This window comes from Saccoglossus kowalevskii, chromosome 7 (genome assembly GCF_978046115.1).
Source record: "Saccoglossus kowalevskii chromosome 7, keSacKowa6.1, whole genome shotgun sequence".
In the NCBI taxonomy this organism is placed as follows: domain Eukaryota; kingdom Metazoa; phylum Hemichordata; class Enteropneusta; family Harrimaniidae; genus Saccoglossus; species Saccoglossus kowalevskii.
In genome coordinates, this window is record NC_140647.1 from 18,444,537 (window position 1) to 18,466,891 (window position 22,355).

The 22,355-nt window shown below is 36.2% G+C and overlaps 1 protein-coding gene across 1 annotated transcript; it reads right to left on the bottom strand.

The window, feature by feature from the left end:
- Positions 1–8,433: 8,433 nt before the first annotated feature.
- LOC102804239 (chondroitin polymerizing factor 2, non-catalytic subunit-like) lies at positions 8,434–22,346 on the bottom strand. Its single transcript, XM_085501211.1, has 3 exons — positions 21,477–22,346; positions 11,289–11,434; positions 8,434–10,740 (listed from the first exon to the last, which is right to left on the bottom strand). The coding sequence occupies exons 1-3, from the start codon at positions 22,198–22,200 to the stop codon at positions 9,316–9,318; spliced, it is 2,295 nt and encodes a 764-aa protein (XP_085357337.1). The 5' UTR covers positions 22,201–22,346; the 3' UTR covers positions 8,434–9,315.
- Between the last annotated feature and the right edge of the window lie 9 nt (positions 22,347–22,355).

Genomic DNA, 22,355 nt, shown 5'->3' on the forward strand with positions numbered 1-22,355 from the left:
CAATTTTTTTGTTTTGATATAAATAAACTGATGAAAAGTTATTTACTGTATCCACCCTAATTCAGCCTAATATGAAGATTTACTTCCATCTGTGCATAAATGGAAACAGTTATAAATAATACTCAAATTACCTAGTTTGATGAGAGGTTATAACAACAAATTCGCTGAGAAATATTTCGATTATACATCTACATACTTCCACATCCCTTGGAATTGTTTGCAATTTTCTACTTAATTTTAATATTAATTACCATTGAAAGTAGGGTTATATTTCTTTTCATTGAAACTTGGCAGTGACATGATTAATGTCATAGTTCTACGTGACACAGACGCCAAAGGTTCTTACTCATCTTGGCAGTGACATGAATAATGCCATAGCTATACGAGACACAGACGCCAAAGGTTCTTACTCATCTTGGCAGTGACATGAGTATACTGTCATAGTTCTACGAGACACAGACGCCAAACGTTCTTACTCATCTTGGCAGTGGCATGAGTAATGTCATAGCTATACGAGACACAGATACCAAAGGTTCTTACTCATCTTGGCAGTGACATGAGTATACTGTCATAGTTCTACGAGACACAGACGCCAAACGTTCTTACTCATCTTGGCAGTGGCATGAGTAATGTCATAGCTATACGAGACACAGATACCAAAGGTTCTTACTCATCTTGGCAGTGACATGAGTATACTGTCATAGTTCTACGAGACACAGACGCCAAAGGTTCTTACTCATCTTGGCAGTGACATGAGTATACTGTCATAGTTCTACGAGACACAGATACCAAAGGTTCTTACTCATCTTGGCAGTGACATGAGTAATGTCATAGTTCTACGAGACACAGACGCCAAAGGTTCTTACTCATCTTGGCAGTGGCATGAATAATGTCATAGCTATACAAGACACAGACGCCAAAGGTTCTTACTCATCTTGGCAGTGACATGAATAATGTCATAGTTCTACGAGACACAGACGCCAAAGGTTCTTACTCATCTTGGAAGTGACATGAATAATGCCATAGCTATACGAGACAAAGATGCCAAAGGTTCTTACTCATCTTGGCAGTGACATGAGTATACTGTCATAGTTCTACGAGACACAGACACCAAACGTTCTTACTCATCTTGGCAGTAGCATGAGTAATGTCTTAGCTATACGAGAAAAAGATGCCAAAGGTTCTTACTCATCTTGGCAGTGACATGAGTATACTGTCATAGTTCTACGAGACACAGACGCCAAACGTTCTTACTCATCTTGGCAGTGGCATGAGTAATGTCATAGCTATACGAGACACAGACGCCAAAGGTTCTTACTCATCTTGGCAGTGACATGAGTATACTGTCATAGTTCTACGAGACACAGATGCCAAAGGTTCTTACTCATCTTGGCAGTGACATGAGTATACTGTCATAGTTCTACGAGACACAGACGCCAAACGTTCTTACTCATCTTGGCAGTGGCATGAGTAATGTCATAGCTATACGAGAAAAAGATGCCAAAGGTTCTTACTCATCTTGGCAGTGACATGAGTATACTGTCATAGTTCTACGAGACACAGACGCCAAAAGTTCTTACTCATCTTGGCAGTGGCATGAATAATGCCATAGCTATACGAGACAAAGATGCCAAAGGTTCTTACTCATCTTGGCAGTGACATGAGTATACTGTCATAGTTCTACGAGACACAGACGCCAAAGGTTCTTACTCATCTTGGCAGTGACATGAGTAATGCCATAGCTTTACGAGACACAGACGCCAAAAGTTCTTACTCATCTTGGCAGTGGCATGAATAATGCCATAGCTATACGAGACAAAGATGCCAAAGGTTCTTACTCATCTTGGCAGTGACATGAGTATACTGTCATAGTTCTACGAGACACAGACGCCAAAGGTTCTTACTCATCTTGGCAGTGGCATGAATAATGCCATAGCTATACGAGACAAAGATGCCAAAGGTTCTTACTCATCTTGGCAGTGACATGAGTATACTGTCATAGTTCTACGAGACACAGACGCCAAAAGTTCTTACTCATCTTGGCAGTGGCATGAATAATGCCATAGCTATACGAGACAAAGATGCCAAAGGTTCTTACTCATCTTGGCAGTGACATGAGTATACTGTCATAGTTCTACGAGACACAGATGCCAAAGGTTCTTACTCATCTTGGCAGTGACATGAGTATACTGTCATAGTTCTACGAGACACAGATGCCAAAGGTTCTTACTCATCTTGGCAGTGACATGAATAATGTCATAGCTATACGAGACACAGACGCCAAACGTTCTTACTCATCTTGGCAGTGGCATGAATAATGCCATAGCTATACGAGACAAAGATGCCAAAGGTTCTTACTCATCTTGGCAGTGACATGAGTATATTGTCATAGTTCTACGAGACACAGACGCCAAAGGTTCTTACTCATCTTGGCAGTGGCATGAGTAATGTCATAGCTATACGATACACAGACGCCAAAGGTTCTTACTCATCTTGGCAGTGGCATGAGTAATGTCATAGTTATACGAGACACAGATACCAAAAGTTCTTACTCATCTTGGCAGTGACATGAGTAATGCCATAGCTATACGATACACAGACGCCAAAAGTTCTTACTCATCTTGGCAGTGGCATGAGTAATGTTTCAGTTATACGAGACACAGATACCAAAGGTTCTTACTCATCTTGGAAGTGACATGAATAATGCCATAGCTATACGAGACAAAGATGCCAAAGGTTCTTACTCATCTTGGAAGTGACATGAGTATACTGTCATAGTTCTACGAGACACAGATGCCAAAGGTTCTTACTCATCTTGGCAGTGACATGAGTAATGCCATAACTATACGAGACACAGATGCCAAAGGTTCTTACTCATCTTGGAAGTGACATGAGTATACTGTCATAGTTCTACGAGACACAGATGCCAAAGGTTCTTACTCATCTTGGCAGTGACATGAGTAATGTTTTAGTTATACCAGATACAGATACCAAAGGTTCTTACTCATCTTGGAAGTGACATGAGTATACTGTCATAGTTCTACGAGACACAGATGCCAAAGGTTCTTACTCATCTTGGCAGTGACACGTGTAATGTCATAGCTATACGAGACACAGACGCCAAAGGTTCTTACTCATCTTGGCAGTGACATGAGTATACTGTCATAGTTCTACGAGACACAGATGCCAAAGGTTCTTACTCATCTTGGAAGTGACATGAGTAATGCCATAACTATACGAGACACAGATGCCAAAGGTTCTTACTCATCTTGGAAGTGACATGAGTATACTGTCATAGTTCTACGAGACACAGATGCCAAAGGTTCTTACTCATCTTGGCAGTGACACGTGTAATGTTTTAGTTATATGAGACACAGACGCCAAAGGTTCTTACTCATCTTGGCAGTGACATGAGTATACTGTCATAGCTATACGAGACACAGATACCAAAGGTTCTTACTCATCTTGGCAGTGACATGAGTATACTGTCATAGTTCTACGAGACACAGACGCCAAAGGTTCTTACTCATCTTGGCAGTGACACGTGTAATGTCATAGCTATACGAGGCACAGATACCAAAGGTTCTTACTCATCTTGGAAGTGACATGAGTAATGTCATAGCTATACGAGACACAGATACCAAAGGTTCTTACTCATCTTGGCAGTGACACGTGTAATGTCATAGTTATACGAGGCACAGATACCAAAGGTTCTTACTCATCTTGGAAGTGACATGAGTAATGTCATAGCTATACGAGACACAGATACCAAAGGTTCTTACTCATCTTGGCAGTGACACGTGTAATGTCATAGTTATACGAGGCACAGATACCAAAGGTTCTTCTTCATCTTGGTAGTGACATGAGTAATGTCATAGCTATACGAGACACAGATACCAAAGGTTCTTACTCATCTTGGAAGTGACATGAGTATACTGTCATAGTTCTACGAGACACAGACGCCAAAGGTTCTTACTCATCTTGGAAGTGACATGAGTAATGTCATAGCTATACGAGACACAGATACCAAAGGTTCTTACTCATCTTGGCAGTGACACGTGTAATGTCATAGTTATACGAGGCACAGATACCAAAGGTTCTTCTTCATCTTGGTAGTGACATGAGTAATGTCATAGCTATACGAGACACAGATACCAAAGGTTCTTACTCATCTTGGTAGTGACATGAGTAATGTCATAGCTATACGAGACACAGATACCAAAGGTTCTTACTCATCTTGGAAGTGACATGAGTAATGTCATAGCTATACGAGACACAGACGCCAAAGGTTCTTACTCATCTTGGCAGTGACACGTGTAATGTCATAGCTATACGAGACACAGATACCAAAGGTTCTTCCTCATCTTGGCAGTGACATGAGTATACTGTCATAGTTCTACGAGACACAGATGCCAAAGGTTCTTACTCATCTTGGCAGTGGCATGAGTAATGTCATAGCTATACGAGGCACAGATACCAAAGGTTCTTCTTCATCTTGGTAGTGATATAGATGATTAGATTTGGCACTGTGGTTAGCTAAAGGTCATTAAACTTTCTGATCGTAGTGGGTGCATGAGTGTTGTTGATGGTGCAAAAACCTCACAATACTGCTTACTGTCGCAATTGCTGTATTCTTTAGGCCAGCAGAAAATAATGTTTTTGTTTTCACAAAACTAATTAACTAAGTCATTCATTACATGACCTGTGAGGTAACATGTTTAATCTTAAATGGAACAGCTTCAAGTCATAGTTCAGTTAATGTGAAAGCTACAAATATTTCAAATAATCATTTTTGTTATCAAGAATGACATTTCTACAGTAGGTGACTAGTGTTCAGACTGACTGGGGGTTTGTCTCTTGGGGAATATATCTACATTTATGGAGGAGATATGCAGAATTTTTATTTGAAATGTAGATGTATATATAATATTTTAAGTGATTTCAAACTTTAAAAGCGAGGGGAGCAGTCACCTGCACATGCTTCAGATGGCCATTGCGTGTCATTGTTTACAAACAAGCATCTACCCATGAGCCTTTGCATTTTTAGCATGTGTTGTTATCGTCACTTGGGACTCAATTCCCGCACATGTGCAGGTGGCGACCCTCCCGTTTTAATGTGAAATCAGAGAATCGACCATCATCACAAAGGAAGCAAAGGTTTTTTCAAGGGCCATACATACAAATTCTGCTGTACTGCTGTACTGTAGTGAAATTTGGTCCGATTGCATTATTAACACAGGAAGGTTTTTGGCAAATCTCAACTCACCCATGGAAAAATTACATATTAAATTCTGCAAGTCCTTATTAAAAGTCAACAGCAAAGCGACAAATTTAGCATGCTTGCTTGAGCTTGGTAGGCTTCCACTTGCCATCTCAAGTATAAGGCAAATGTTGAAATATTGGATGCGATTAAACGACATGGATCATAATACATTAGTTCATGAAGCTTACCAGCTGGGCATACAGCTAGATGATGCAGGCGTACAAAATTGGGTAACAGGAATAAAAACCATCCTAAACTTTCTAGACCTTGGCGAAGCATGGACACAATGTAAACATAACAGCAATTACAGTCTACTTCATCCAATCTTAGATAGACTCATTAAACGTTTTAAAACAGTCGCTGAAAACAGCATGTATGATGACAATAAATCTAAAAATCATAAAAACAAACTTAGAACCTACAGATTACTGAAAAAGGATTACACCTATGACAAATATCTACCGGGTAACAGTAGTTAAAAATCCCAACCATCGGTCAGCCCTAACAAAACTACGTATAAGTGCCCATACCTTACAGATAGAAATGGGGCGGTACAAAAATATTGACATTAGCCATAGAAAATGCAAAGTCTGTGATCTTGATGAAGTAGAAGACGAGAAACACTTTCTTCTAAAATGCAAACTACACCAAGAGGAGAGGATTAAACTGTTCACTGAACATAACTTATCCTCAGCTGGTGTAGCTGAGGAAGAAATCATGATAAAAATTCTCACCTCTACCGACAACAAAGAAATCATTGACTATGCAAAATACATTTTTAACTGCTTTAACCGCAGAGATATTACACAGAAAAAACCACCAGCTGCCCCAAAATAATCACTCAATTTTACATTTCTTGTATTTTTTCTTTTACTTTTGTTCTGTTTTACTTATTGATGTAATTTTCTAATTGTTTACTCTATTTTGTTACTTTTTTAGCTAGCTGTTGTTTATTTAAACAACATTCTTTATTGTATTATTTTCAAGATCCCAATAAGGATACGAAATCAATAAAGTTATTACTTACTTACAAATGTAGCATGTATCAATGAGGAAAATACAAAGACTAAAATCCAAATGTTGAAGGGATGGATGACAGCTCTGCCATCTTTAATTTCAGTGGAGCTAGAAATGGAATGAAATCCTATGCTTTGAACTAATTGCTATGAGCGGCGTTAGTTGAGGTCATGGTTTCTAGGAGCATGCCCACCTCAATAATGTTGTTGGCCCCCATTTGACATTCTCACATCAGTCGGTGTATGTTTTTTTTTTTTATGAAACCTACGCACAAGTGTGTGGTTAATGATAATGCCATGTGATATTCTAACCAAGTTTGATCAGCTTTCTCATTGCTGAGAAATCATTGGGTACACACACACGCCTTACCATCGTTGTAACGAAACAAATTGGATTAACTTTTAATATAGTTGTGTTATGTTTGGATTAAAACGCGATTTAAATGGGATTTATTTATACTCAATTACTCAATCTTAAATTAATTCAAGATTAATTAAATAAAAATGCAACAAAGTAGAAATAACATCATACATCCTGTGACTTAACAGAGAAATGTATGGAAGTTTAGAATTTACTAAAGTGTTAGGTATGGCACAGTTAATATTAATATAAAGAGTACCATACCTTCCCCCTTTACTAAACCAAAACCTGACTTCAATTCAATCAAATATTGTGAGGGTCGTCCCTTGGCAGGTTGCCGTCACTTGGTAGGTGTAAAGTTAAATGGAATTCTTAACAATGTTAACAAGAAAAACACACTCACAGACACACTCAAGTGAATACTTATTCAATTATTTCATATTTGCATACACTGTGTATACATAATTTTATTCTGAAGGATATAGTTTTCAGCTTGCGCTCTTTCAATTAAAATTAATAGAAGTCATCACTCATGTAATGCAAATTAATAAACAGAAAATTAGCACATAATAATGTGAACGTGACAATTCCCGTGTCAAAATACATTTTATGGGCCAACAATCTCGCTGGAAATAAAATCATGTGGACAATTAATTTTCATTGTGATTAATAATGCTGTAAAATAAATAAACAAAAACATTTACTAAGGTTCCAATCTGAATTCACGGAAATACAGAATTACCCATGGTAAGTAGGAATGTGTGCAAACACACTTTCACTGTAACTGTTACTGTAATCGACACAACACAGTTTGCTTTTTAAATACATACCTGAATTAAGTATCTTTTTTTTTATAAAATTAATCCAGTTTAATAAAGATAAGGGTAAATAACTTTCATAATAACCATTTACAGTGATATACGGTGAAAATTCAAATGGGGTAAGTGTTCTATGTGCATGGTTATAAAAACTTGTTCTCACCAATACCATCACAAAACAGCATGGTTACTGACAGCAAACCAAGGAAAAGTTTGACTGTGGAACAAGAAATTCACCCTATTTTTTTCATGTACTCATTTGCATTTTGAAATCAATTGCTAAAGTTGGATTTTCTTACATTGTACCTGTCGCATACGACTTATTTACCACTTCCGTGTGACTGAGAATGTTCTAGAACCGTACTGTGTCTGGGTGGAATTTTTAGAAGTTGGTTGAATAGGTAACAGGACACTGTAGAAGGCAATAGAAGGTAATGGAACATTCTAGAAATTTGTAGTAAGTTCCAGACTCATTATGTATGCTGATGTAATGGTCTATTTATAGACAGTGTGGGTATATATAGGGGAGTTGTTCAGCACTGAGATCAGATCGGAGATCTCATTGAATTGTATTGGAGTTTAAGTATCTAGTTATTGGAGTAGTGGAGTTTTACCGCGTTATTGTACTTGATGTTTGCAGAGTATAATAATACCAGTACCAGTTGAAACCTCATCTGTTGGCTCAGTGTTCGTATTTTATCATCGCCGCCAGGGAAGTCTTTCTGTTACTGTTGCCATTTTGGTATTTGAACCATCACACCTGTACTATACCAATTACGGTAATATTACGTTGCGTGTGACAGTACCTCTGCATCAATCTTTGATTAAAGATAGAAAGAAACCAATGGTGTGTAAAAGTACAATTTGTTGTCAAGATCATAAATGTAATGGCAGTACTGATTGTAAATCCATCATAATAATAGAGTAATAATGCCCATTTAAGATGGATGATGTGAACGAATGAGGTGCATGAGCTGTGTTTTTTCACAAATTTTGCCATATTTTTATTCCATGTAATACTGAGCAATAATTACTTTTGTGGTGGCAAATGAGTAAGCATAATGTGAAATGTCATGTGACATGATGTATATTTATGATAATATCATGCAAAGAGGGGGGAAAATGAATTTTTACTATAATAAACCAAAAATGCATTTTCTACCTGTCTAGGTACTGTTTTACATATACATAGCATAGACATTATTAACATTTTATGTGTGTAGAAATGTAACTACACTGGCATATATTTTGTTCATAAAAAAAGAAACATAACTTTGTGCACTGATGAATGAGGTATTAAATTAAATGGCAAAAACGACAATTTTGAAAAGTACAGAAATGAAACTACAGTCAATCACCTCAATTTCATAAGAAAAATGTTCTTGGCTCAATAAAGCTTTGTAGCAGTGAAAACTCTCAGACAGTGAATCGCTTTCATGAAGTAAATTCTGCACCAACATCATCAGGTGATAAAATCAGAAACATTTAACTTATTTACAGGTAGTTTTGTTATAACTTGATAATCGATAAATTGTGACACAGCGTAATTAACACAGTTGTTCAGACTTTGGTTGAAAGGTCAAATGGCAGTGTGACTTCAAATTAATATTTCATATAAAACTTGTAAGTATACTTAGACAATTTCTAAAGAGAAAAAAATATACAATACAAAGTATTCAAGTTCAAGGTTTGAATAAGCATCTGCTCATATGGTTTCACAAATTCGATAAAAACGGATCTCAGCTGGCAAATCCTAAATATATTACATTTGATATAATTGAAAAGTTCCCTGTTGTCTGTTGTGCCAGGCAGTACATACATACATGAATGAATGATGAAATTGTGAATCGTAAATTCTTATGTTAAAACACCTTGTTCAAATAAATAGTTTGCAAGCTGTGACCGAGATCCGATACCCTCGGAATTGCTCTGCTGGCACCGTCTGTAGTAGTCTTCACTCAGTACTGGGTTACATACCCGAGGACGATATTTACGTTTCAGCGATGGCTCCACGGCTCGAAAAACGTGTACTTTCAGATTCAGGAACATGTTATAGAAGTCTGTGTCAGAGTGCATGTGATCGAGGTTTGGATGCTTCTCTTTCCAAAGTGCCATGGCATTGTTGTAATCTGCATTGTAGAACCCAGCATAATCATACATGTAGATATCGAAGTGGCCGTTGTCTTTGGATACGTCTGTTTTAACCGACTGTGGTGACTTTGTATTCACAATTGTAGGGTCAAATAAGGCAAACGGCATCGGAAAGTAAACCTGCCAAGTTTGTATGGAGTTCATCCGACATCGGTTGAGAAATTCCATAGACAATTCTAGATCCACAGATGCGAGAAAGAAGAGAGAATTTTCTGGAAACTTGGGCGAGACGACTTCCATAACTGCAAATGGTGAGGGGATGTTAGTTTGAATGCTAACCCAAGGGAGCTGGGACCCAGGATATTTTTTCTCGTAGTAACCCAGTAATGACTTTAGATCTTGGAATATATCGTTTTCTTTCATATCTTTAGCGTGTGCAGGTTGGTAGACAAAGACCGTCATCAACACTGTGTTATCGTGTGTTTCCAGACAGACTTGCGCATAACTCTCAATAAAACTAGTGAACCTTTCCCTATCATGAATCTGTACTGGCAACACAATGTTCACTCGTGAATTCTCAGTAACATAAGGCATTGGGATAATCTCCACTTTACTGAGGGGCCTCAGCAGGTGACAGCGCTTGTGGATGATCTTATTCTCTCCCTTTTTGTTAAGAGCCAGATCCAGTGTGTACTCCATACCACGTACTGGATCAAATCTACGGTATCCATTAACCAGACTATGATAGGTGAAGATGTGGTCGTACTTTTGGTTGAATTTCTCAACAGCTGTGGAGATGATCTCATCTACGTCTAGCTTATCAGCCCCGATAAGTGGCAACTTTGGGTCATTTTCTGTGCTACCATAAATGTGGGTCTCTGTGAAATACTCCCAGACTATTACATCAAAGCGTGACTTTGGTTTGTACGAGGAAGGGTATCCAATCGGCCAGGTCAGCGACTCTTCACCACCTGGTAAAAACTTACTCACGTTCATAATTGATATCTGTAAATCTTCAATCTGGGCATACGTCTTGTTCAGTTCAATTTCTGAGAAGTGTTTATGCAAAAGATAGACAGTCTGTTGTTCACTCACAGGATAGATCGTCAAGGCCTTCTTCAAATCTTCGTCCATCAACGTTTCATCAGAGGGTCTCTTATGGTGTAGATTGTAGCTCCTGAAGACTGAATCCTGTGAAAAAATAATACATTGATTTCCATCAAACAACGATACATAGATGTACATGTATAGTGAAACTAAACACTACATTACTATGAATAAGTCAGTTGGTTGGCAGAGATTATAGAATATCAGGATTGTATGCAGTCCCTTATTGCTGACATACATGTACAAGATACGATGACCTACTGCACGAAAGATGATTAAGTGATGCTATTTTATTATATTGATCACCAAGTCACAAAAAAACTGAGAATTCTAAAACAATATAAAATCTCATGCAATATACATTTTGTATTTTCACTAAAGCGTACCAGTAATTAAAATCAAGCAAAATACAGAAAAAACATGAAAGTGCTTTTGCAAAAATTTGAACTTTCTTCATTTCTCAACCCATCCAAATATGACAGCAGTGAAAATGAAGTGTTTTACCATACATGTGTAGTTTATGCTAAATCAGTGTAATTACATTTGATCTTGATCTCAACTGAATTTGCTGTTTTCAGGGAAAATATATTGAAGCTGAAATAAGTTGATTTCAGATTGAAAATGATACTCACGTCAAAGACATCAGAACACTGTACTTTAGTATGAGATTCAATGCAATGTCCTAATTCTAAATCTGGTAAATTAGCCCAGGATTGCCTCATACATTCATCAATATGTTCACCAAACTTCAGTAAAAGATTTCTGGAAATAATATAACCTGTAAAATAAAATAAAAAATTAAATATTAAATAATTAAGTGAATACAAAATTGTGAATACAAAATCTTCTAAACCTAAGACCACACGAGAAAAAAATATTTCTGGTCAAATTTATTTTTAAAAGTGAGGCGGTGAGCAAATTTTTTCCCTGTTTTTGCTAAAATATTTGATAGGGCATAAATTTTGCAGATTTCAATATTTTGTCAATAGAGGGTGCTGTGTAGTGATGAAATAAGTGAATAAATGAAATCGGTTCACAGTTTTTTGGGTGGCGTGGGATACTGGCCAGGAAGGCAACTTTTTTCAAGCCTAATTAACTACAGGCTGTACCAGTAGAAAAATTATTTTATAGTACAGATACATACATTTTTAAGGGCAGCAGTTTAAAAGTATGGGGGTAAATTAGCTAGTAACCACTAGTAAATTTAATATCTAAATGAATCATCATCTTATTTATTTCAATGTTGAATTAATTGAAGAGACCATACACTAACAGTCCATCACAAAACATTACAGAATCAATGTGAGATCTAAACCAGACTACAGTCCATCAGAAAACATCACAGAAATCAATGTGAGATCTAAAGCAGACATCAGTCCATCAGAAAACATCACAGAATCAATGTGAGATCTAAACCAGACTACAGTCCATCAGAAAACATCACAGAATCAATGTGAGATCTAAACCAGACTACAGTCCATCAGAAAACATCACAGAATCAATGTGAGATCTAAACCAGACTACAGTCCATCAGAAAACATTACAGAATCAATGTGAGATCTAAACCAGAGTACAGTCCATCAGAAAACATCACAGAATCAATGTGAGATCTAAACCAGAGTACAGTCCATCAGAAAAACACCACAGAATCAATGTGAGATCTAAACCAGAGTACAGTCCATCAGAAAACATCACAGAATCAATATGAGATCTAAACCAGACTACAGTCCATCAGAAAACATTAGAGTCAATGTGAGATCTAAACCAGACTTCAGTCCATCAGAAAACATCACAGAATCAATATGAGATCTAAACCAGACTACAGTCCATCAGAAAACATCACAGAATCAATGTGAGATCTAAACCAGATTTCAGTCCATCAGAAAACATCACAGAATCAATGTGAGATCTAAACCAGACTACAGTCCATCAGAAAACATCACAGAATCAATGTGAGATCTAAACCAGACTACAGTCCATCAGAAAACATTACAGAATCAATGTGAGATCTAAACCAGAATACAGTCCATCAGAAAATATTACAGAATCAATGTGAGATCTAAACCAGACTACAGTCCATCAGAAAACATCACAGAATCAATGTGAGATCTAAACCAGACTACAGTCCATCAGAAAACATCACAGAATCAATGTGAGATCTAAACCAGACTTCAGTCCATCAGAAAATATTACAGAATCAATGTGAGATCTAAACCAGACTACAGTCCATCAGAAAACATCACAGAATCAATGTGAGATCTAAACCAGAGTACAGTCCATCAGAAAACATCACAGAATTAATATGAGATCTAAACCAGAGTACAGTCCATCAGGAAACATCACAGAATCAATGTGAGATCTGAACTAGACTACAGTCCATCAGAAAACATTACAGAATCAATGTGAGATCTAAACCAGACTACAGTCCATCAGAAAACATCACAGAATCAGTGTGAGATCTAAACCAGAGTACAGTCCATCAGAAAACATCACAGAATCAATGTGAGATCTAAACCAGACTACAGTCCATCAGAAAACATCACAGAATCAATGTGAGATCTAAACCAGACTACAGTCCATCAGAAAACATCACAGAATCAATGTGAGATCTAAACCAGACTTCAGTGCATCAGAAAACATCACAGAATCAATGTGAGATCTAAACCAGACTACAGTCCATCAGGAAACATTACAGAATCAATATGAGATCTAAACCAGACTACAGTCCATTAGAAAACATCACAGAATCAATGTGAGATCTAAACCAGACTACAGTCCATCAGAAAACATCACAGAATCAATGTGAGATCTAAACCAGACTTCAGTCCATCAGAAAACATCACAGAATTAATATGAGATCTAAACCAGACTACAGTCCATCAGAAAACATCACAGAATCAATGTGAGATCTAAACCAGACTACAGTCCATCAGAAAACATTACAGAATCAATGTGAGATCTAAACCAGACTACAGTCCATCAGAAAACATTACAGAATCAATGTGAGATCTAAACCAGACTACAGTCCATCAGAAAACATCACAGAATCAATGTGACATCTAAACCAGACTACAGTCCATCAGAAAACATCACAGAATCAATGTGAGATCTAAACCAGACTACAGTCCATCAGAAAACATCACAGAATCAATGTGAGATCTAAACCAGACTTCAGTCCATCAGAAAACATCACAGAATCAATGTGAGATCTAAACCAGACTACAGTCCATCAGGAAACATTACAGAATCATTGTGAGATCTAAACCAGACTTCAGTCCATCAGAAAATATTACAGAATCAATGTGAGTACAGTCCATCAGAAAACATTACAGAATCAATGTGAGATCTAAACCAGACTACAGTCCATCAGAAAACATTACAGAATCAATGTGAGATCTAAACCAGAGTACAGTCCATCAGAAAACATCACAGAATCAATGTGAGATCTAAACCAGAGTACAGTCCATCAGAAAACATTACAGAATCAATGTGAGATCTAAACCAGACTACAGTCCATCAGAAAACATCACAGAATCAATGTGAGATCTAAACCAGAGTACAGTCCATCAGAAAACATCACAGAATCAATGTGAGATCTAAACCAGAGTACAGTCCATCAGAAAACATCACAGAATCAATGTGAGATCTAAACCAGACTACAGTCCATCAGAAAACATCACAGAATCAATGTGAGATCTAAACCAGACTACAGTCCATCAGAAAACATCACAGAATCAATGTGAGATCTAAACCAGAGTACAGTCCATCAGAAAACATCACAGAATCAATGTGAGATCTAAACCAGACTTCAGTCCATCAGAAAATATTACAGAATCAATGTGAGATCTAAACCAGACTACAGTCCATCAGAAAACATCACAGAATCAATGTGAGATCTAAACCAGAGTACAGTCCATCAGAAAACATTACAGAATCAATGTGAGATCTAAACCAGACTACAGTCCATCAGAAAACATTACAGAATCAATGTGAGATCTAAACCAGAGTACAGTCCATCAGAAAACATCACAGAATCAATGTGAGATCTAAACCAGAGTACAGTCCATCAGAAAACATTACAGAATCAATGTGAGATCTAAACCAGACTACAGTCCATCAGAAAACATCACAGAATCAATGTGAGATCTAAACCAGAGTACAGTCCATCAGAAAACATCACAGAATCAATGTGAGATCTAAACCAGAGTACAGTCCATCAGAAGACATCACAGAATCAATATGAGATCTAAACCAGACTACAGTCCATCAGAAAACATCACAGAATCAATGTGAGATCTAAACCAGACTTCAGTCCATCAGAAAACATCACAGAATCAATGTGAGATCTAAACCAGACTACAGTCCATCAGAAAACATCACAGAATCAATGTGAGATCTAAACCAGACTACAGTCCATCAGAAAACATTACAGAATCAATGTGAGATCTAAACCAGACTACAGTCCATCAGAAAACATTACAGAATCAATGTGAGATCTAAACCAGACTTCAGTCCATCAGAAAACATCACAGAGTCAATGTGAGATCTAAACCAGACTACAGTCCATCAGAAAACATCACAGAATCAATGTGAGATCTAAACCAGACTACAGTCCATCAGAAAACATCACAGAATCAATATGAGATCTAAACCAGACTACAGTCCATCAGAAAACATCACAGAATCAATGTGAGATCTAAACCAGACTACAGTCCATCAGAAAACATCACAGAGTCAATGTGAGATCTAAACCAGACTTCAGTCCATTAGAAAAAATCACAGAATCAATGTGAGATCTAAACCAGAGTACAGTCCATCAGAAAATATTACAGAATCAATGTGAGATCTAAACCAGAGTACAGTCCATCAGAAAAACACCACAGAATCAATGTGAGATCTAAACCAGAGTACAGTCCATCAGAAAAACACCACAGAATCAATGTGAGATTACAGTCAATCAGAATGAACATCCACAGGGAATGCGTTAACCGCATATTTTGCATCCTGGACTCCAAATATTGAAGAGGAACCCAGTTTTTTAGGCAAGCTGGGGTCCAATCTCAAATAAAGTTATCCAGGGTCAAATTTCAATTTCTTAAAATTTTGTAAGTGGGACTCGTCTTTCTGAGACACTAGCACAAACCCTGAATCATGAGTAACGTGTTATGGATTCCATAACACGTTACTCATGATGTGTATTTATTATCTCAAATACTTGTAGCCACATGTTCGTTTCAGGTCTTCAACACACCACCAGCAGCCATTGATTTTTACATTCATTTTAGCAATCCATGGAGGCTTTCAAGTGATGTGCAAAGTAGGCTTTCAGAGCTATATAATGTATAGACAGAAAATGAAAGTGGTTGACGTCTAAAAACCAATATTGAAATTTTATTGTAAATGTGGATAGCCTGTGAAATGTAATTTGTCACCTGGATCATATGACAGATGGTTGGATGAAAGCCTGGCAAGGACATTTCAAGCACCTTTGGTGGGACACATTTTTTGTACTATGGATAGGATGTTTGGATTTGTGGAAACAAAATTAATTAACAAGACAAATGAATCAACATATTTTTAATTCAGGAAATTAGCAATCTTGTCGTAGAAAAAACTGTCCTTGACATAGAAATGCCAGGATTGAATACCGTAAGCTTATTAGTAATCATATTTATTAACTCATAATATCCCCATATCCCCATATGTTTGTTGCTCATATTGGAAATAAAATTATCACTCTCACTACTGGTTCTAAAATTATTTATATGAATTTATAAGACAAAAGTAATATTCAAATTAGATGATAATAATAATCTTCAAATTAGATAGTATTGATATGCAAATTAGCCACCATCATTGGACAGTTAACTCAGGAGAAATCTAAATTCCATGCATAATGAAAAAGCCTACCTAAAACGCACACCAAAGTGACCAAAAAAAAGCACTGAGTTTTAATAGAAGCAGAAATACAGAGAAGAGAAATTATCGGGTTTATACAGGTTTTATCATTTATTATAAACATTACGTGTAAATTCTTTGATAGCTATTGAATTGCATCATTATTTGCTGATATTGGGATGGCTTGCATGGCACGTATGTCAGTATTTGTCACATGTATCATGATGTATGTTATGCGTCACCCACAGCAAATATGTAAGTTACACCTGGTAATAGAATTGAAGGTATATAGTGCGCACATTTTATTTGATAAGCGATCAATTTGTTGGGAAAAGATATTAAAAAACAAAATTACCAAATCATTTTTTTATTTAACCTTTCAACACCATTATTTTTTATGCTACAATTTTCAAGCAACATTTTGCAAATTTTTTTATTTCTATACCCGGCAATTTTTTCTTTAATTTTTGTTCAAATGGACTCATAAAAAAATGGAAACACAAATATTGATTTTGGTTTTTAAAGAGTTTAATACAAAATTTGGTTCAAAAAAATAAACGATGAGGTTCTGTACTTCAATAATAGGTAGAATAGTTTTTATTTTTTTTTATTAGACAATATTGTTTGAAGTTTATGGTAAAGTCTTTCCAATTTGAATCTTGTATGTTTTTGCATAATTTGTTCATGTTTGCCCAAAAAAGTTTAAAGTTGGTAATTAATTTTACGAAAGTTAGGGTTATCAGAACCATTTTTTGGCCTGTCAATCTGAATGATCACAAAACAACTTTATGTGACATCTTGAGAACAAAATTTTATGAAAGTCGGTTTAGGACCATAGTAAAATTTTCACAGGTAATTTCACTGAAAATTTGTTTCACATGAAATTAAAACAGTTTGTAGTAGATAATATTAACTGGCATATGGTTTATTAATGTGAAATAAGTTGAACAATACATTATACAATGTACAGAATATAAATGGTGGCCAAGCTTTGCCACGCCCATTTTGACATGTGCCTTGCTCTCAATAACAGGATGTTGATGGCTTTCAGCATTATGTTATGGTATAATGTTGCGAGATATGATGTCAAGACACAAATGAGTCCAAAATATGCACCACTACTATTTTCAAATATTACCATAAAACTCTGAAGTGTCTGAAATGTCATGAAAAAGAATCAAAATTTGCATTTAATCACTGGTTTCTATGGTGACATTTTGTCTTCATATCTTATAATGTTGCTCATTGACACCAGATGAAAAGGTCATAAATTGTTATCGATATGAATCGTAATTTATTAAAACATTTAAAAAAAATTGACATATAATTTACCCGGGTAGTGGGTTTCCAGTGATAATAGTTTTCCATTGTATACAATGGGAAGATCTCTCCCATAATGCATTGCACATGTATACTGTAATAAGATTACATGCCCTGTAATACAAAATAATGAATTTGTCTTGAATTCTCTTTATCCTTCCTTACAATACACTGAAGTTAAGGGACCAATTTGCATCTTATTCAGCCAAATTTGCATACTGTACATGTAACTGTGTGATACAGAAGTTAGATTATTATTTCATGGATCGCAAACTCATATATTTCACATAATACTTGTATTTGTCCAGAAAAAAATAAGATGGTAATGTAACAAAAAAAAATAAGTTTGACTGGGAATAAAATAAGTTTGACTGGGAAATTGTATTATTAACAGAATACTTTTGTATTATTTTGGTCTCTAAACATAGATGAATCTGCAAAAATGTTGCTGAAATAAGACAGCTCATAGATTACTAAAGAATACTTTATTTTCGCTATTTTCGCTGAAGGAATGATTCAGTGAAAATAAAATCCAGCAAATACACTTTTTTTCTTATATTTCCCATTAAACTCATCAAAAATCAGCGAAAATTAATTCCAGCGAAAATAAAGTATTCCACAGTATTATGCCATGGGACTGCCTAAAAATGGTCACTAACATAGGTTTTATATCATTTTGCTAGATTATGGTCAAAATAACATTTTCTACAGGTAGAGCAAATACAGTATTGCTATTATCATAGGTAGGGTGCAGTATACATACATTAGAATGGTATACGTGAAATTTCCTGAAACACTTGAGTGAGGTACTTGACAATACAGTGGATATCAAGTATTACAAACAAATAAAGTTAAAACAAACATGATTTGTACATGTACTTAACAGCAATATGGAGCCTTGGGGAAATTCAACTCACACTCGCTGGTATGGTACATGTATGATAAATGTAACTAAATACACACTAATACAGTGGGTATTTGCACAACTTCTAGGCATGACCTCAGATCAGTCTAAACTCTTATAAGCATTCACAATATTAACGCTTGACATGTACATGCACCTAATGCGTGATTAACTTTAGTAAATTTTTCAAAAATAATTTGATACAAAAACCCTGACCTTCCAGACTAAAAAACATTTTCTACACTTTTTATTTAATTTATAATTATGTATGGTAATCTAAAAATTCTTCTTTAATATTCAAATTATGAGTACCGGTACATAATTTGTGTAATTTAACGAACATCATCATAAAATTATACATAGTACATGTATGATAATGATCACCCCCCCCAAACTTTTAGAATGTCTCAATTTAAGCAATTTAAGATAAATATTTGTTTAACCTTTTCAATACCAGACTTACTCGCCCGAAATTTTCTACATATTTTTCTTATGGAAAATAATTCCTAATTTTTAAGCCAACAGAAAAAATTTGAGTCAATTGTCAATTTTTACTTAAAAAAATATGGCTACTTTTGTCCCAATCTTTCTGAAGGAAATTCCAGACTATAAACAGAACCATTTTGTGAATTTGTGATGAAAAGACGGAACTGTTAATGAATAGGTTAAATTTAGAGAACTAAAAATAATGAAATACAAGAAGATGATTTTAAACCACATCTACCATAGTCTCCTTTTCTAGTTAGGTTACCTAATTTGCATATCATTATTACGATATATATACACTGTACTCATGAAAAGTTTCAATGTAGGTAGGCCACACAAATTAAATCAGCAATTCAGCCTGGGAAGGAAATGCTTCCTGGGGAAGATCTCTGGTTCAAAACGAGACATACTGATATTTTGCCACTGTAATACAAGCTCTGCATAGATGCCCTTTGTATCCAGTACCTTGAATGGTAATACAAGATACATAGCGCTATTGACTTTCCTTGCTGTAGACATTTGGAATTTATAACACTAGCGGAAAACAAAAAAGTCTTTCTTTTCTATCCACAGACAGGTGGACCCATGGTGAGTATGGTAGGTGAAACAATGAGACCATATACTCCCAAAAAAAGGAGAAACCAATATATTACACAGGTGAAATGTAGAATAATTCACAGACCCCCAGAGAGAGGGAGACTGTGAGTGAACTGAACAGTTTTCCAAAACTAAAACGGGCGTGGAGGGGGGGGGGGCACCATGATTTGGCTTAGCTTGGCAGAACATCGAAACATAATGTTTTAAAAATAAAATAATGAAACGAAGGGACTTTCCCACTTTAGGCTACAGTTTACACATGACATTTGTTGCATCAATGGTTTCTTTGTTCATTTTCCATCGCCATGGGTACAATATAATTATTAAATCCTACAAATACCATCATTTCATTATTTTTAATATTTATATACATGTATATCTGTATGTAACCTACCAGGAAATAAAATTCAAGCTGAGAAATTCATTTCTGCTGGTAGTGGACTGTGGTAACTCAAACAAGTCAATTTCACAACAAGGTCATACATGTACATGAATTTATATGTGAATAGCAGCAACTTTGCATAAAATTTATATTTTTCAAATCCAGTTTGATAGTTTGAAATATCAAATACTTTGGTAGATGTGGTTTAAAATCATCTTCACCTTCATTTTACAAAATATTTTAACTCAAAATGACAGTTAAAAACCATCTTACCATCATAACAACTTGTTACTTGACAACATTAGTCTAGGATACCTTAAGATGCATAATAAAATGCACCCTGAATGCGGTCGTCATTGCCATACTTTAAATATACATTATTTTATAAAATAATTACGATAAGCCACATGCATGGGTAATCTGAAATGGTTGTAAGTTAACCTAAGGTTTCCAGTTCTACTCAGGTTTGCGTTATAGGGTCAGCTCAAATTATTTGGCCCCTATCTGCCACTCTCCCACTCACTCTCATTTGTTACATAATTACCGGTAGAACGAGTTAGATCAAACTATTTTTGCGAGGGTGTATCATTCGGCTAAATTCGCGCATTTACATGCACTAAGCCAAGCATTCGACACACCAGCAATGGTGTCCTAACTTGTGAGACTGCCTCAGCACATAGATTTTGTTTAATTTGTTTCAATATTTTTGTCATTGTCATACAACAATTTATAAGACTGAATGATTTATATTTAACATGTCTCACTGGGGTACTCCCTCACTAATAGTTTGACGTCACCTGCTGAGTTGGTTTTACCCAACTTGTTCCTATCGCGTTCCGATCTCAAAACGTACATAGCAAACCAGTCTGCTACTTAGCTGGCAATGTTTCTGTTTTGGAGTTCAACACAATATGGCAATGAAAGCAATACTTTGAACATTTTTATCTAAAATTAAAATGCTAATCAAAATACTGTTAATTAAAAATTGACTACTTCCCCAGAAATACCCATCAAAAGCCAAAAACATTCCATTTTCACCAACCAAGGACCATTTATTCAGGCGAAGCCTCAACATTTGTGGGCTGATTATACCGACTTTAGCGAAACCATGCGATTTGAACGATGCAAACCCTCTGAACAAAAATAAAATGCTCCAGTACACAAATAGTGCTCAATAGATATTATATTCCATATTTGACTCAGTGCCTATGACAATGTAGAATATGACATTACCTGGCTCACTTTGGCAGTAAGTGATATCTAAGTCCGCATCATGCTGTGACTGTCCCATATACGCATCTCTACCAGTACTCATGTGACTTATAAAATACATTAACTGTTCACCATACACATAGGTATCGTCCTGCATCATCAGGAACCAGTCGTAGTCATTGCCATAGTGGTCATAGATGTACTTCCACGTGTGAAACATTTGTGTAATGGGTCGAGTGTCCGGGAAAGTAACCACAGTTAGACCACTTGGGGTAGTTGCCGGTTGTATGTTTGTGAAATATATCAATTTAGAAACGTAGTGTGCCAAGGTTTTGTTCAGAGCGACGCTCAATGAGTTTTCATTCACGAGTTGTTTGGAGGCCACCACGGCGACAAATAACTGTTCTTTTATTCCCAGTTCGGATGAAATATATCGAGTCCTTACCAATCGTGGGTTTTCCACAGTCTTCTTCTCTGGCGGTTTATTCTGAGTCATCAAAACCGGTTCAAAGTCATCCTGAGCGTAACTGAAGCCACTCTTCTCCTCTGGGTTGGCAACATATGCCGTAGTCTTTCGACTTCTGCCGATGTGCACGAAGCTGTCGAGACCACAGTTTGTGTCCAGCAAAGGGGAGCACAACAAACTCAATGTGATTCCGAGACACATGCCCATAGCGATCGGTATAATTGGGCGTACACGAGAGAAACAGCAAGGAATCGTACCACGAATAAATAAAGCCGTCATCTTTAAGTCAGTACAAAACGGAATGGGCCAGAAAAATAAACTCTACTTGGCTAACACGGCATCTAGCTACAGAAAAGGCACCTGCATTATAACCTCGCACGGAAGTCGACCATCTTCACAATTTCAACATATAGCTCCCTCGCATGACCTATTTG